Here is a 14,668-nt window from a genome sequence, read left to right as displayed (position 1 = left end):
CTAAGGGAACGGGCCTGTTCCCAAGGGAGCAAAGTGACCAATAAGGTAAGTTGTAAGTTGAATGTATTTATAGGTTTACAAACTATAAGTCACCTATTGTAAAGCTATATCATCAGTCAATGGCTCCCGAAGTGTTGGTGTGTCATATTTCATGTAGCCGGGGGTACACTTGGGCTGCGTACCTCGTTACATCTGTGGTCGTGAGAGTGTATTTGGCGATGAGCTTGATGAATGAGGAAAACAGCTCGAGATTTACAAGTACTGTACACTATTAGAATTACTGCTTCAAGGTGACCCTTCAAGGTGATCCGTACATGCTCACCATTTTGTTGCGGGGTATAAAACTACCTCAACAACTTATATGTAGATATACATACAGAAAACCGTTCGACGTAGCATTTGTGATCTTCAGTTTTGACGACAGAGACTCGAGTCGAGTCTCTGTCTCGAGCGCGCTACTGTCCCTCCCTCCGGGATGCCGTAAGCGATCTACATGTATTTAAGGAAGCGTGGTTGAAGCGTAGATATTTGCTAAACGCAAGATGATTACATGTAAATACATGTACTACTGGACCGGAATTAACGGTATTTTTGCAACCGATCAATTTCTTGCAACCAATGGTCCGTAAAAATTCTACAGCACCAACAAAAGTAGCGAGTTTGGCAATAAAACAGTGTCCCAGCTAATGCGCGCCTTCTCTTACAATATTGTGAACAAAGCGACGGTTTAAATGGACAGAAGTATCTTGTGAGAGATTTTACACCGGTTGCAGAAAACTTGTAAATTCCGGTACAGTACAGTAGTAGTACTGTAATTAACAAAGCGCTGGTCGTCATCACTTGTTTGTCTCCTGCAACAGAACGGTACTAAAGTACATGTAGGAATCCTACTCTTTCAACTACATGTACGTGTAATATTCAGCTTAAAACTTCATGCACAAGCCACCTGTGTCTGCTACTGTACACCACTCTACATACACAAACTGTATACTACCGGATGGCAAGCAGTTCCCGCGACACAACTTCAAGAATGCCTTGTCAACCTTGTACATGTACTGCCCGCTTGGCGGGTCGCCCTGCACCGTAAGCTCTGCACCTCCGCTCGTGAAGCCTCAGCTAAAACTCACTCATTCAACATTTTGCTGACTCTGGCGCAACAGCTCCCTCCACGTTCAAGATGCTCCGCGGCTCGCTCCAATCCAAAACGCTTGCCACTCGCAGTTGTACAGTCTTCCTCTGCCCGCGCACTCAGTTCCTCTGCTGCAGCGAATGAATACGACTACGTCATAGTCGATGGTGGCTCTGCTGGATGCGTCCTCGCTAACCGCCTCAGCGCTGACCCGACCAACAAGGTTCTTCTGGTGGAATCCGGACCCAGCGACGTGGGCAAATGGGACTCAGCTCGCATTCACATGCCTGCTGCATTGGCCTACAACCTGGCAGATGACCGATACAACTGGAATCACTACACTGAACCCCAGAAGAACTTGGATGGCCGTCGTATCCCTTGGCCTCGTGGACGTGTCCTTGGAGGTTCGTCCTCCATTAATGCAATGGTCTACAACCGTGGACATGCAGTCGACTTTGACGATTGGGAGAAGAGCGGCGCCAAGGGCTGGAGCTACGCGGACTGCTTGCCGTACTTTAAGAAATCGACGACCCATGACCTTGGTGAGGATGATTACCGTGGCGGGAGCGGTCCGATGCGCGTCACGAGGAAGACGCAGGATAAGGCGCAGCCTCTTTTTCAGGCGTTCATCGATGCCGGTGTCCAGGCTGATTATCCTGAGGCAGTGGACATGAACGGATACCAGCAGGAGGGCCTCGGTTGGATGGATATGACGATCCACAAGGGTAAGCGCTGGAGTGCTGCTGCTGGCTACCTGCACCCTGCAATGGGTCGTAAGAACTTGACTGTTATTACCGACACATTCGTGAACAAGGTCATTTTCGAAGGCAAAAAGGCAGTGGGCATTGAAGTTGAGGACAATAAGTCCAAGTCAGTCTCACAGATTCGCACGGCAAAGGAAATCATCCTCTCGAGTGGAGCCATCAACACTCCACAGTTGCTCATGCTGTCCGGTGTTGGTGACGCGGAGCATTTGAAGGAGATGGACATTCCTCTCGTTCACCACCTTCCGGCACTTGGCAAGAACATGGAGGACCACCTGGGCACGTACCTGCACTTCGAGTGCAAGAAGCCCATCACTCTGTACAACGCTACTTGGCGTTTCCCTCATAAGATGGTCGCGATCGCCCTCGAATGGCTGACGTCGCAAACTGGTCCCGGATCCTCTTCACAGATCGAGGCTGGCGGCTTCATTCGAACGTAAGTTAAGATTCTGCACGGAGATTTTTTTTCTTACGCTCAAGTTTACTACTGTAAAGACACTAACGTTGACTATTTTGGTGATGTACAGAGCTCGTGGTAAAACCTACCCAGACCTCCAGTTCCATTTTCTACCGGGATCCATTGATGAAGGACTTCACGTTCGTGCTGGTCACGTTATGACTGGCCATTGCTCGACGATGCGAGCAACTAGCCGCGGTTACGTCAAACTTCGCAGTAAGAACCCAAGGGAGCACCCCATCATGGAGCCAAACTACCTCGACACCCATGAGGACATTGTTGACATTCGCAACGGTGTCAAACTCACGCGCGAAATCTTCAAGCAGAAGGCATTTGACGAGTTCCGCGGTGACGCGCTTTCACCTTCGGATAGCGCCCAGACCGACGAAGAGATCGACGCTTGGGTGCGGCAAAATGCTGGCACAGTCTACCACCCGTCCTGTACTGCTCGCATGGGAAAGGACGAAAACACTGCAGTCGACGCCGAGACGCGCGTGCACGGTATGGAGGGATTGCGCATCGTGGACGCGTCCATCATGCCCAACATTGTTAGTGGGAATCTCAATGGACCGGTGATCATGATGGCGGAGAAGGCAGCCGACATTATCCTGGGTAACCCTGCACAACCCAAGTCGAACGCACCTGTTTACCAAGCGGAGAACTGGGAGACTAGCCAGCGTTAAGAGCGATGCTTCAGAACCACACTGAAGAATCACAATCTTTGGTTCTGGCGTCCGGATACTTTTTTCTTCGGCAATAAGTGCTTCACGATGTCCGCGTAGCCCAGATGACGGGCAAACTGTAAGAAACTGGTCTTTTGTGCGGATAGGAGGAAAGGAGAGAGGTGTTCCATATTTCGAGGGAGGGGTGACAGCTTAGGCCTACTACACCTTTGCCAGTCCAAATCGGCGACAGTGTAAAGCAAAGTGGAACGTCCCGTAATTAATTTTTTTAATTTTTGAAATTTATTTTTTTAGAAAAAGCCTGTCATTTAGTGTAGTGCAAAACTTTACGTGCCGTACTCCATAGGTTTGCTACGAATAGCTGCCGCCACTGACAACGCACAGTGGCGCGCCATCTTGTTAACCAAGCGCAGATCCATACATGGAAGCTATGCTCTGCAGCGTTTTCAAGCAGCTGCATCCGGCGCTCTGTTTTCTGGGCAAGCGGACGATGTTGAACTGAGCGCTGACTGGGAAAAACAACGCAAGGCAAGCCACTGAGTGTTTGTAAGTGGATGGAGCAGATCCACCAAAACTGGTACTTGCATGGCAGCGGCGCGAGTGAGTGGCCACCCGGGAGGGGCGCGTGAACGACATACAGCCGACGCCCTCTGGGTCTTTCCTCCATTCCTTCCTCGCCCCAGTCCAACAGCCACATACACAGCAGCCATGGCGATTAAGAGCGTACGCTGGTCCACCGTCACCGTCTACGAGTTCGGCGTGGGCATCGGCGGCAGCGCAGTGCCTCGACGCGGTGGTGGCTGGCTCGAACCCCGCAATGTGTGTGGAGGACTTCAGTGAACGCGGCGCAGCATCAGCGGGAGAAAACACAGGCGGGGGACAGGCAGGAAACCGCAGGACGACATCGGCGGAGACGCGTGCGCTGGTTCAAGCCGCTGGAGCGCATCACGATGCTTGAGAAGGCAGGCTACAGCGAGGAGCGTATCTTCCGCTCAATGCTCATGGAGTCGTCCAGCATCGCCCAGTCGCGACGGCTCTGTCTGCGTGTCGAGTGTGTGGCCTAAGTTGCATTTTGCACGTGTCGACGACGACCGAGGTAGCATAAAATGGAATTTTAACGTGGGGGTGCCGGGTACGATGGTGCTCGGAAGGAAGAAGCAAAGGGCGAAGACAGGATGGACTTTTTTAACTTGTTTTGATGCCGACCACCAGTTAGCTCTGCACTAAATCGCCATTGCTCTAAAGTCAATTTTTGAAAATAAAAATTAAAAATTTCTTTGTCACTTAAGTTACTTCACACAGCTTTGCTTTACACTGTCGCTGGCAAAGGTGTAGTAGTATTAAAGGGACTGTACTTATTGATAGTACTTGACTTTTTTGTGCTGGCGGGTAGATTACAAGTTGTAATTTACAACGATGACCTTACAGACTTCTTGTAGGTAAATTCCGGTATATTGTAAGCCCCAACAAATTTTGCCCTTAAAAAAGAGGACGAAATAAGATACAAGATCGTCAAATTCCATTGATTTTGTCCTTTAAGGGCAGCAATACTATGCGCTGTTTTCCCTTATACATGTATATTTTGTTTTTGCTGATTCGCGGTTTAAAATTTGGTGCAGCTAAACGGGCATTCATGTAAATCGATACAAACTTTAAACAGTCGTGTCTCCTGAAGAATTTGTCAAGCACCCTTTAGTTTTTTACCTGCAAGTTCTAACAAAGCTCCCGTTAACTCTAGTGACCATGGTCTGGACGTCGGATGCGACGCCGCTGCTCAGCGGCTGCTCGGAAGTGGGCTGCAATTCTGATGGCGGCGGACAGAGGATGCATAGGAAAGTCGCGTCTACAGTGTGAGCTCACTTGTGGTTGCTTTGGAAACCCTTTTGTAGTTCCTTTTCTTTTAAATTCCAATGAGCCCTCCCCCACAAAATGACGGGTGGGTGGGTCGTTCAATATACCCAAAACCCAAACAAACCAAAATCCAATTTGAGAACACTTATCATGGCATCAACTCGCGAGTGCTTGGCGGTGCTCAAGCCGATGGGCGAAGTGTTCGTCAATGGTTTGGCTTCTAGCTACGACGATGAGTATCCAGAGTCCGAGCAGCTACGGGCGCTAATGACCCGCGAGGACTTTGACAAGAGTATAGGTATCATTAACGACGCGTTGATGGACCATTGGCCGTGCATGCCTTGCAAAAGCTTCGGTTATGGCTGCTGCATCTGCACACTGGGGCTGTCGCTCTATTGTGCTGGTACCCAAGTTTATGAAGCTGAGAGTCGTCTGCAGCTGCAATTGCGACGCATGAATGAGCACAGGAAATTTAAGGTCAAAGGGATCCAGTGGCGACTCGAGAGGTCGTGGTGGAAGCACTCGTCATATATTGAAATCTCCGTTGACGCTGAGGGCGGTAGGAGTCTTGGGGCTTGGAGTGACAGGTCCGAGGGGGAAATTCGAGACGAAACAATGAGCGACCGAGTATTAATTGTGTGAAGAGAGTAGAGCTCGCTTCATGCGTTTTTTTTTATCTGGATACGTGTTTCGAGCAGAAGCTTGAATACAGGGTGAACAAGTTGACGTGTGATTCCCTGATTTCTAGGCGGTAGTTCTCTTAATGGTGTATACGGTGTTTGTTGTTGGAATCATCGGAGGGGTGGGGGGGGGGGGCAATGCACCGGTATAGGTTTCCAACAACCATCCATTCCTCCCGGTGCCTGTCTTATTCTTCAATTTTCCAAGCTAGTGCCCCCAAGATGCCAGTCGAACCTAAGTCAAGTTGCACCATGCTCACCAATGGGTGCCTGCGAGGATACTGGAGGTGCAGCAGAGAATAATGATGTAGAGCTCAATTCTGCGGATATAATGGAGCACCTCAAGTGGATTACAAAGGTGCAGATTCAATAGGCGTGTCGAATAGAAGTGTAAAGGGGCCTAGAGCAATGCAGAGAGAGCTGCGAGACGAGCTAAGCAGGAAGGAAGGGCGCAAGCAGCAAGTGCTTGCTTGCCTACTTTGGGCGTGCTGCACAATAGTGACATTCCTATAGTAAAGCAGACAAAATCCCAGGTGTTTTTCACCCACCCACTTCTCCAAGTCACACCCACCTCAGGTATTTTAGAACACGGGTTGACAATCGATTTTTGTGCTTTCAGGACCACTTAATAAAGCCATTGTCCATTTTAGATCAAATGTAGCCATGCATCTAATCTTCGCGTCGCTTCGTGTGCAATAAGTCGTAGAGGAGACCCAAGCGTGACGATGGCAAAGGAGAAATCGCTGGACAGCATTCGCTCTCCTAGATCGCACCATGAAGCACGCCAGAGCTCCAGCAGTCACATGTCGGAGCCTTCAGCTCGAAATTGGTATCTTCATCGACTGTACCTTCGCTCCGAGTTCAAGGAATGTCTGCGCGTCATTGAAGGAGTGTTGCGAGAGCATCAGGGTCTGAGCGAGTACCCGTTGTACATTAAAGCTCTGATCTTACGTCAGTCTGGACGAATCCAAGAGAGTCTGCAGCTGTTCCAAGCTGCAGCGTGTTTGAACCCGGAAAACAAGGAAAATCTGAAACAAGTGGGAAGATCACTCTACCTGTTGGGCAAACACACGGCTGCCATTGAGGTGTACGAGGAGATCTTGACTATGGGACGCGTGGACGACTGGGAGATTTATCACAGTATGGGACTTTGCCACATGTACCTCAAGGACTACGACCGCGCGGCGCAGAATTTCCAGCGAGCAAACACCATCAACCGCCATGACGCGACTTTCCTCCAACTGGGCAAAGTGCACACGCTCCGAGAGGACTTCAAAGCTGCGATTAACGTGTATCTGGAAGCGCTAGAGTTCTCACCGGAGAACCCGAAGATCCTAACAACCCTCGGACTGCTCTATCTCCGCGTAGGCGAAAACTTCCGCGCCTTCGACTACCTGGGCAACTCGCTAACGCACGACCCCCGTAACCCGAAGACCATTCTCGCTGCAGGATCGATCATCCAGGACCATGGGGATATGGACGTTGCCCTCGTAAAGTACCGCGTGGCTGCGGCTCAGACGCCCAATTCGGCCCAACTTTGGAACAATATCGGCATGTGCTTCTTTGGCAAGCAGCGTTACGTAGCGTCCGTGGCCTGCCTCAAGCGTGCATTGTACTTGGACCCATTTGAGTGGATCACGTCGTACAATTTAGGTCTCGTGCATCTCAATACGGGTCAGTACGCGTCCGCTTTCCACTTCTTCAGCGCCGCCATTAACCTCAAACCAGACTTCCCGAGCTCGTACATGTATTTGGCCATCACGCTGAGTCGTCTGGACGATTTCGAGAACGCCTGCAGCGCATTTGACAAGGCCATCGAGATGGAACGGTACGGCCTAGTGATCATGTTAGCACGACGTTGCTGACGTTGCTTGCTGTGTGTTATTGATGAAGAGACCACATGTTTCACCTTAACTACGCCATCACGCTGTACAACAACGACGAGATGGAGCGAGCCAGGGTGCAGTTCGACCGCTTCGAGGAGATCTTTGAGGGTCTGGACGAAGAGGCTCGCTCGGCCGATCCAGAAGTGCAGGAGCAACGTCAAGCTCTGCTGAATGCGCTGGTGGACTAATAGCTCAACGTCGCTGGGCAACGTGATAGCTGCAATGGTGTAGCATTAATACAAGGGAGCGGCACTTCGATGCAAGCGGGGCGAATTATATTCGTTCTCAATTTAATAAAAAACGAGTTCAACAAGCGCTACCAGTTTTTCTTACAAGATGGTGGATGGAAAGAAAAGAATTCCTCCGTACCGTAGCAACAGCCAATAACGGCGACGAAGTTGTCTTTCTCACGGACAGTAAGTCGCAGAAGCTGATTAAAGCGCCTCCAAGACGAGAGGAATGACCTCGCAATTGGCAGGGTGGATTCGGATGTTCAGCACGACAGCGCATATCGATTCCATAAAGCCTGAATGTGTCACAACAGCAACATTCTGCTCGGGTATCTCACGGAAAAGCTCTAGTAAAAATTCCTTTGCTCGAGCCTGCATCTCCGCGTCCGTCTCGCGATGCGTCGCTGGTCGTTGTCGTCCTTGATGGCTGAAAAGTCCACGTCCGGAAACTTGAGCTTCAGCTCTGAGACCGAACGCCTTTTATCGCATGTGTGACAGCCAAGAATTTCGCGGCAACTCTCAATGCAGACGAACGGCGTATCCGGTACCTGGTCTTTCGCAAAGAAGTTCTTAGCAGTCTGAATGGCTCGAGAGAGCGGCGACACAATCACCCGCTCAATGGGAGGCATGCCTTTTTCCAGCTCTGCCTTTACACTACCCGGCCCTTTGCTCTGTGCGTCATTGATGCCAAACGGTGTGAGGTCTGCGTCCAAATATTTCTCCTGGAACGCAAGCTCAGATTCCCACAGTTCGGGGCCGACTTCGTTGGCCGTAGCGTTGTGGATGCCCTCGGCGTGGCGCACTAAATACACAACCTTGACTTGTCTTGGGACATTCGTAGTGTCTGCCTCAGGTTTCTCCAGTTGGGCGATTTTCCGTTGGAACTCGTCCCAAGACGGAGGTTCGAGCTGAAAGCGCTTGAAGAGCGACACAGCCTCCGCACTGTTGGCAGCTGTTTTCGGAGCGAAAAAACCTTCGAAGGCTCGCACGGAAGTGGGAGCGGCGCTACATGAAGCAGCTCCGTTAGCGTTGGCAATGCGATCTTGCTCCGTCATTTTCTACTTCTTTGTGACATCCGGCCTGCAGCGTTTCGATCCCTGTCAAAACAGATAATGATTATTTCTTCACTTGAAGTTCAAATTTGAAAGGTTTAAAGGTTTATATTTAATAAATAATTCTTGCTGTGATTTAAAGACTTTTGGGTTAATACTTGAGTTTTATTATGCCGCAGTAAGAGGCCATATTCTAGTCCAGGAGATTATTTAGGCGGTGGTTTTACTGTTTTAACGGTAAAACAACCACCTTTTTTGTTTAAAAGAAACAAAAAAAATATTTAGGCAGTAAAACATTATTGCATGTAGCGGTATTGTGCATTGCTGGCTACACCAGCAAGCAGTGCCTTATGTTTGCGTGGTAAATGCATCCTGCCGGTAATTTGATGGTACAGCTACGGGCGTAGTTGAACGAACTGCAGCAAATTGCAGTTTCAAAAGTGCAATTCAGGCCGCTTTCCTAAAAATCATCGTGCATCACGGTCTTATGAACTCGCATTACCGTAAACCCACCACCTGCTACTTCTAAGTCCAGCAAATTCAAACTCTCTCTGCCAAAATCGCTGCAAAGCATAATGGAATTCTGTTAAAGAGGTCTATATGATTGCGGATAATTTGGGCAAGCTACAAACGTAATTTGTTGGCTTTGTCCAGCCTCAAAAACGGCCACAGATAGACAAAGTTTCACCCTCGATGCTGTCAATATTCTGGTACACGAGTACATGAAGAAACCGATATCACCAACCTTGAGCGACGACCACCTTCTGCGACACCCAACACTCGGTGAGCACTTCTCACTGAGCAGGCAGCTTCAACATCTACCACCTGCCGATCGCGTAAACCGAGCGAAGAGCTCGGAGTTCACCAACAAGGCAGCGCACTGCGCTATACAGACCGTCGGCAATGCCTGCGAGTTGACAAACTCTTGGTACGGAATTACAGACACGTTAGAAAAAGGTATTTGCTTTTTCAGTTTGAAAACTAGAGTACTCTTTTTTGCGCGAAAAGTTGGGGATCTCTATCGACGACAACAAATTTCACCTATGCGATTATCTCCAAGAGCAAATCTTAACAAGGAAACAATGCAGGCTGGCCGATCTGGCCGAAACAAAACGCTACACGACATCCAATCAGAAGTCGTTCAACTTGACTTAGGTACTGACTGTACTGTAGCTCGATTAGCTCAGATTTATGTCGCATACAAAGGCCAAAACTACTCTAATTATTAGCTCTTTCGTGATTAAAAATCTTATATTTTCCTTCGAGTTATAAAGAAACTGTCCAAGCTGAAAATCAAAACCCATTTTCGCTTTTGCTTTCAAGCAGCCACATCAATCGACAACAACTTCAAAGTATGACACAGGACCCTCTTAAGAAGCAGCTCAACAGAAACAACCCTGACTGCAAAGCGCCCGAACAGAAGCGCGTGCGACTCAGTCCACCCATGCTGCCCCAGGTGTCGATCTCGCTTCCGCCACTGCCTCCGCTGAGGAGCGTCGCTACTCCGAAATCCGTCCCAGTAGTTACACCTCCAAAAACATCAGCTACAGAAAAGTACAACGCGCACAAGCTGGCGGAGCTGCGGCGCAAGTATTTGGGCGACATCGGCATGGTCGTCCAGGAGCTTAAGGCCGTGCTGACCTACGGGCCCGGGTCAGCCTGTCCCGACGCATCCGTGACACCATCAGTTGTGCTCAAGCTCGTGCGCACCGTCCAGACACTCGAGAAGCTGCAAGCGCTGCTACTAATGAACCCAGATCGACTGCGCCGAGTGTCGTTGGCTCAGCTGGAGAATGTCGAACAGCAGATCAAATGGAACCTCCTCCCTCTCGCCACTTTACTGCGTAGCTTTGACAACGAGAAAAAAGGCAAAACTTGGCGAGCGACATCCCCAATTGGAAGCAACAAGATCAAGGTGGATCAGACTTGGAGCCAATGTGACACGGAATCTCCGCGCTCTTCGTCCGGAGTTTCTGTTGCATCACAGCCCCAGCATGATTGGCGCTTCCTCTCGATGGCGCTTAGCCTGCAGTTGTAGCTTGTTTTTGTATTTCTACTTAACTCGGACCTTCTCCATAAAGAACAATCTAAATTATTGTAGAATTCGACTTGAGAAATGACAAGCATTTCATGTCCTTGCATGTCCCCCCACCTGATCAAGTGTCTATTTCCAACTCGAATGTATCCCGTGAAAACGCGACCCTATGTGCCAGATGATGCATATGCATGGTACATGTCGAGTGTCGTATCGACAGCTCCTGCGTTTTCCCACTTACGTATTACTTCTCGAGAGCGCAAGTCAGCCTGGCGAATTGGCTCGGGAACGCGGTACTGTGAACAAGCTTGGGCGATGGCTACACTTGCATCCAGCGACAGCATGTGCCCCACCGACACGTAGACGGGATTCTTGACGCCAGTTGTGCCGCATAGCGCAGCTCCCCAAACCTAAAGGTCGCACAGTAGGCAGATCATAGCTACATGTGAGCATAATGACAACATTAAAACGCCTAACCACCTCTTTCCTTGCCGGATTCTCCTGTGAGCTTGACGAGATCGCTGCCATCTTCTCGCGCCTTGGCCATCAACGCTTTCACATCGGGCTTGGTGAGACCGTCGACGTGAAGAAATGTCTTGCCTACACCAATGGTTGAGATATTCTCGAGAACACCAAAGTGTGAGGCCAGACCGAAGCCCTGAGGGTGCAAGACACCGTTGCCGTCCACCAGCGTCACGTCAGGCAGCAGCTCTGGTCATAATGAAGACAAGCATTAGCCACCGGAACACAACAACTTCCACAACTTCATGAGCGACAACACTGCTAGCTACCCACCGGGTCGGCGTCGACGGAGATCATCGTACAGCTTTGTGAGCGCGGGCACCTCTCGAAATGCCAAAAAGCCGGCAATATACGGAGCTGGAAGGGACACGTAGGTGAAGGCCTCGTACAATACCGTCAACGCCGGGAAGTCGAGCACTACGACCGAAGCGCACGCGTGCTCGTCCGAGCCTTTCAGGAAGCTAATATCCACACCCGCAACTCTCCTTAACAATTTACAATTGCCGGTCCTCTCAATTGGAGTGGCACCGCCAGTATCAGACTGAAGCTGCCACTGCACCGCATCTGTCTCGATCAACTGCTCCTTGAGCTCCAATTGTTCCGCTGTTTCGCAGTCAAAAGGTGGACATAAGATACACAGCACAAAGATGCACTAATAATATTGATACAATAGCGAGGGTAGCGCACTTTTCCACTGTTCGCGCGTCCTAGTGGTGGTGCTTTCGACGCTCGCCATGGTGGGTGGACTTTTGCGCTTTTGAACGACGGGAACAGTACTATGTAGCCATGTTGGTTTTCTACCAATCGGATGAAAATAACCCATTTGCGTGAGCATACTTTCACCACTTCCATTTTTGTTGTGATGTTACTTCACTGCCACTATTAGGTCTTCAGGCAGTAGCTGCTTCACAAGCTCCTTTTGCTCAGCCGAGAGCATCGCCGGAAACTGAATCTCGTGATGCACGTGCAGGTTGCCGTGTTGAGACGGATAGTTGTGAGCGGGCATGCCCTCCTCCTGCACTGTGCGGACCTCAAAGGGCGTTGTCACCTTCGAGTTTGTCAGCACTATGGTGCGGTCGTCTAGGTGCTTCAGGGGCTTCTTGTACCCCAGTAACGCCTCCTCCAACGAAATCTCGAGGTCGTGGTGCAGATCATCACCCGCGCGGCTTAAAAAAAACTAGTGTTAGTAAGATAAATGGTCATCTAGAGCAATGTCGACGTACCGAAAACGGTGGTGAGGCACCTGGTGCAGGCGGAAGATGACGTCGCCTGGCACCATACCGGGCCGCTGCTCACTCTCGCGCTCGAAGACAATCTGATGGGTGGACGGCATACCTCGTTCAATCTCCGCTGTTAGCACCTTGTCCTCCTTCACGACCTTGTTACCATGGCAGAACGGGCATGCCTCCTTGAAGGTCTTGCCGCGCCCACCGCACTTGGGGCACGGCTGCTGCATCTGCACGGTGAACCCTGGCCCCATATTTTGCTCCACCAGCACGTGCCCCGAGCCACCACACGTCTTGCACTTAGTAGTTTTTCCTCCCTTAGCTCCGGTGCCGCGGCACTTGCGACAAATGACGTTTCGAGCGAACTGTGCCTCTTTCTTGGCTCCGTTGTAAAGCTCCTCCAGTGTCACGGGCATGTCCACGGCAGCATCAGGACCGCGTTGCTTTCCACCTCCACCAAAAAAGGCATCGAATGGACTAGAAGGGCGGCCGCCCGACTTTTCGTCGCGCTCGAGACCAGCGAAGCCCTCAAGGTCGTACACTTGCCGCTTTTGCTGATCAGATAGCACCTCGTAGGCGCGCGAGATCTCGTGGAAGCGGCCCTCAGCCTCCTCGTCGCCTTTGTTCTTGTCTGGGTGGTATTTAAGGCTCAGTTTGCGATAGGCTTTCTTGATCTGAGCTTCGGACGCCTCCATGGTCAGTCCCAACGTCTCGTAAAAGTCGACGTGCTCATGTTCATGCTCGTGGTGATGCTCGTGGTGACCCCCATCAAAGCCAAAGTTGAAGCCAAATGCGTGCACATTGCTCACGAACGTCAGCAGCACCAGTAGCAGCAGCAGTAAGGGGCTCCGTCGTCTCACATACATGGTGGTGATCCACCACCGGCTTCTAATTCACTTCCACGTGGAATAAAAGTTTTTTTTTTCTTTCAAAGACCTGACTCCTTTAACTCATATGCTCTATTTTAGTTTTATTTATGCTAATACATGTAACACATATGCCCACTTCAACTTGTATCTTCAAAAGCTCTTACAGCACGACGCACCAACGGTCAAAGAACTTGGGATTTTCATCTAGCTGTCCATGGACGTTTGTCCGATCCATCTTGGTGAGCATTTTGGTGCCAGTAGGTCTCCCTTCGAGACGCTTTGCGGCTGGAAATAGTCGCATTAGTTGTCGAATGTCGTGGTCTGACATGTACGGGTCGAGATACCAGTCGCGAGTCTTCACTTGTGGGCTCTCGCCTGTGCCTGGGGTGCCGATCACAGCGCTCTCGCAGTGGCTGAAATTGAGCGCGAGCACTAATAGTGCCAGCGCGTTGTGTGTGAATTCGGAATCGCCGCTTTCGACGAATACCGCGTCCGATACTACAATTTGGAGCAGCACGACAGGTCAGCAAGGTATCACCCACAACATTAAATAATAAGTGAACGTACGTTTCCACGCCACAACAGTTGAGCTCTCCAGATTCCACCGTAGCGCAGTAAGAAGTCCCGCCAAGAAGGGATGGCAGCCAACGTTGGATAGATGTTTTTCAATGAACGCCTCCATACGCTCCATCGTCTTGGTGTGGTTTCCCATCATGCGCAAGTAGTCGTGCCGTATACGCACTGACACATATTGCCGGGCATTGTCATCCGCCCAGATCTCCAAATTCGTTCCTTGGCTCTCCTTGGCTTTAGTATCAAACACTGCATACTGAAGCATCAGCAACAATTGGCATTAGCACTAGCACCAGTGTACTTAAATGACTCAAAACCCACTTCAAATTCTCACGCACCCTTTGGTTAGAAACGTGGTCGTGATAGCCCGCGCGTACTTCGTTCTTCACCACTTCCAGCATCTGAATGCTGCGTCAAGCAAGGACAATCAACACCTTCATCAGCGTTTCAAAACCCAACGTTCCCTCCACATGCAATGATATCACACACGTCTGATTGAAATTCTCGTCATGGCTAGGCACCATGCATTTGTGCAGTTGCACAGTCTCGTTGAATTGCTCATCGGCCCCAGTTTCCTCAACAGCTGAGATACTTCAGCAAGTAACACATGCACCAGCTTATTCGATACTAGGTTGCAAACGCCCGAGTTCATCTTCCCCAACGCACCTAATTTCGTCCACTTTACTCGCCTCGAAGTGGTCTAAAACGCGT

General features: G+C 50.2%; 8 protein-coding genes across 8 annotated transcripts; 4 read left to right on the top strand and 4 right to left on the bottom strand.

Moving 5' to 3' along the window:
- Positions 1 to 933: 933 nt before the first annotated feature.
- On the top strand, positions 934 to 3,033 carry PITG_02954 (choline dehydrogenase, putative; the record flags this gene model as incomplete). The annotated part of the gene is made up of 3 exons (XM_002907761.1): positions 934 to 1,083; positions 1,161 to 2,329; positions 2,421 to 3,033. 3 exons carry the CDS (start codon positions 934 to 936, stop codon positions 3,031 to 3,033), a joined length of 1,932 nt encoding a protein of 643 aa, XP_002907807.1.
- Positions 3,034 to 5,034: 2,001 nt separating this feature from the next.
- On the top strand, positions 5,035 to 5,526 carry PITG_02953 (uncharacterized protein; the record flags this gene model as incomplete). Its single annotated transcript, XM_002907760.1, has 1 exon — positions 5,035 to 5,526. The coding sequence occupies one exon, from the start codon at positions 5,035 to 5,037 to the stop codon at positions 5,524 to 5,526; it is 492 nt and encodes a 163-aa protein (XP_002907806.1).
- Positions 5,527 to 6,257: 731 nt separating this feature from the next.
- Positions 6,258 to 7,638, top strand: PITG_02952 (sporangia induced Bardet-Biedl syndrome 4 protein; the record flags this gene model as incomplete). Its single annotated transcript, XM_002907759.1, has 2 exons — positions 6,258 to 7,392; positions 7,458 to 7,638. 2 exons carry the CDS (start codon positions 6,290 to 6,292, stop codon positions 7,636 to 7,638), a joined length of 1,284 nt encoding a protein of 427 aa, XP_002907805.1.
- A 389-nt stretch (positions 7,639 to 8,027) lies between these two features.
- On the bottom strand, positions 8,028 to 8,735 carry PITG_02951 (phosphoglycerate mutase family; the record flags this gene model as incomplete). Its single annotated transcript, XM_002907758.1, has 1 exon — positions 8,028 to 8,735. One exon carries the CDS (start codon positions 8,733 to 8,735, stop codon positions 8,028 to 8,030), a length of 708 nt encoding a protein of 235 aa, XP_002907804.1.
- Positions 8,736 to 10,086: 1,351 nt separating this feature from the next.
- PITG_02950 (uncharacterized protein) lies at positions 10,087 to 10,770 on the top strand (the record flags this gene model as incomplete). Its single annotated transcript, XM_002907757.1, has 2 exons — positions 10,087 to 10,227; positions 10,288 to 10,770. The coding sequence occupies 2 exons, from the start codon at positions 10,087 to 10,089 to the stop codon at positions 10,768 to 10,770; spliced, it is 624 nt and encodes a 207-aa protein (XP_002907803.1).
- A 164-nt stretch (positions 10,771 to 10,934) lies between these two features.
- On the bottom strand, positions 10,935 to 11,853 carry PITG_02949 (uncharacterized protein; the record flags this gene model as incomplete). The annotated part of the gene is made up of 4 exons (XM_002907756.1): positions 10,935 to 11,177; positions 11,282 to 11,478; positions 11,563 to 11,769; positions 11,832 to 11,853. The coding sequence occupies 4 exons, from the start codon at positions 11,851 to 11,853 to the stop codon at positions 10,935 to 10,937; spliced, it is 669 nt and encodes a 222-aa protein (XP_002907802.1).
- A 258-nt stretch (positions 11,854 to 12,111) lies between these two features.
- On the bottom strand, positions 12,112 to 13,416 carry PITG_02948 (uncharacterized protein; the record flags this gene model as incomplete). Its single annotated transcript, XM_002907755.1, has 2 exons — positions 12,112 to 12,455; positions 12,513 to 13,416. 2 exons carry the CDS (start codon positions 13,379 to 13,381, stop codon positions 12,155 to 12,157), a joined length of 1,170 nt encoding a protein of 389 aa, XP_002907801.1.
- Positions 13,417 to 13,544: 128 nt separating this feature from the next.
- On the bottom strand, positions 13,545 to 14,358 carry PITG_02947 (uncharacterized protein; the record flags this gene model as incomplete). Its single annotated transcript, XM_002907754.1, has 3 exons — positions 13,545 to 13,882; positions 13,952 to 14,213; positions 14,311 to 14,358. The coding sequence occupies 3 exons, from the start codon at positions 14,356 to 14,358 to the stop codon at positions 13,545 to 13,547; spliced, it is 648 nt and encodes a 215-aa protein (XP_002907800.1).
- Positions 14,359 to 14,668: the final 310 nt, after the last annotated feature.

This window comes from Phytophthora infestans, genomic scaffold, assembly GCF_000142945.1.
Source record: "Phytophthora infestans T30-4 supercont1.3 genomic scaffold, whole genome shotgun sequence".
Lineage (NCBI taxonomy): Eukaryota > Oomycota > Peronosporomycetes > Peronosporales > Peronosporaceae > Phytophthora > Phytophthora infestans.
Note: the sequence above shows the minus strand (reverse complement) of the source record. Positions and strands in the feature narration are given on the sequence as shown.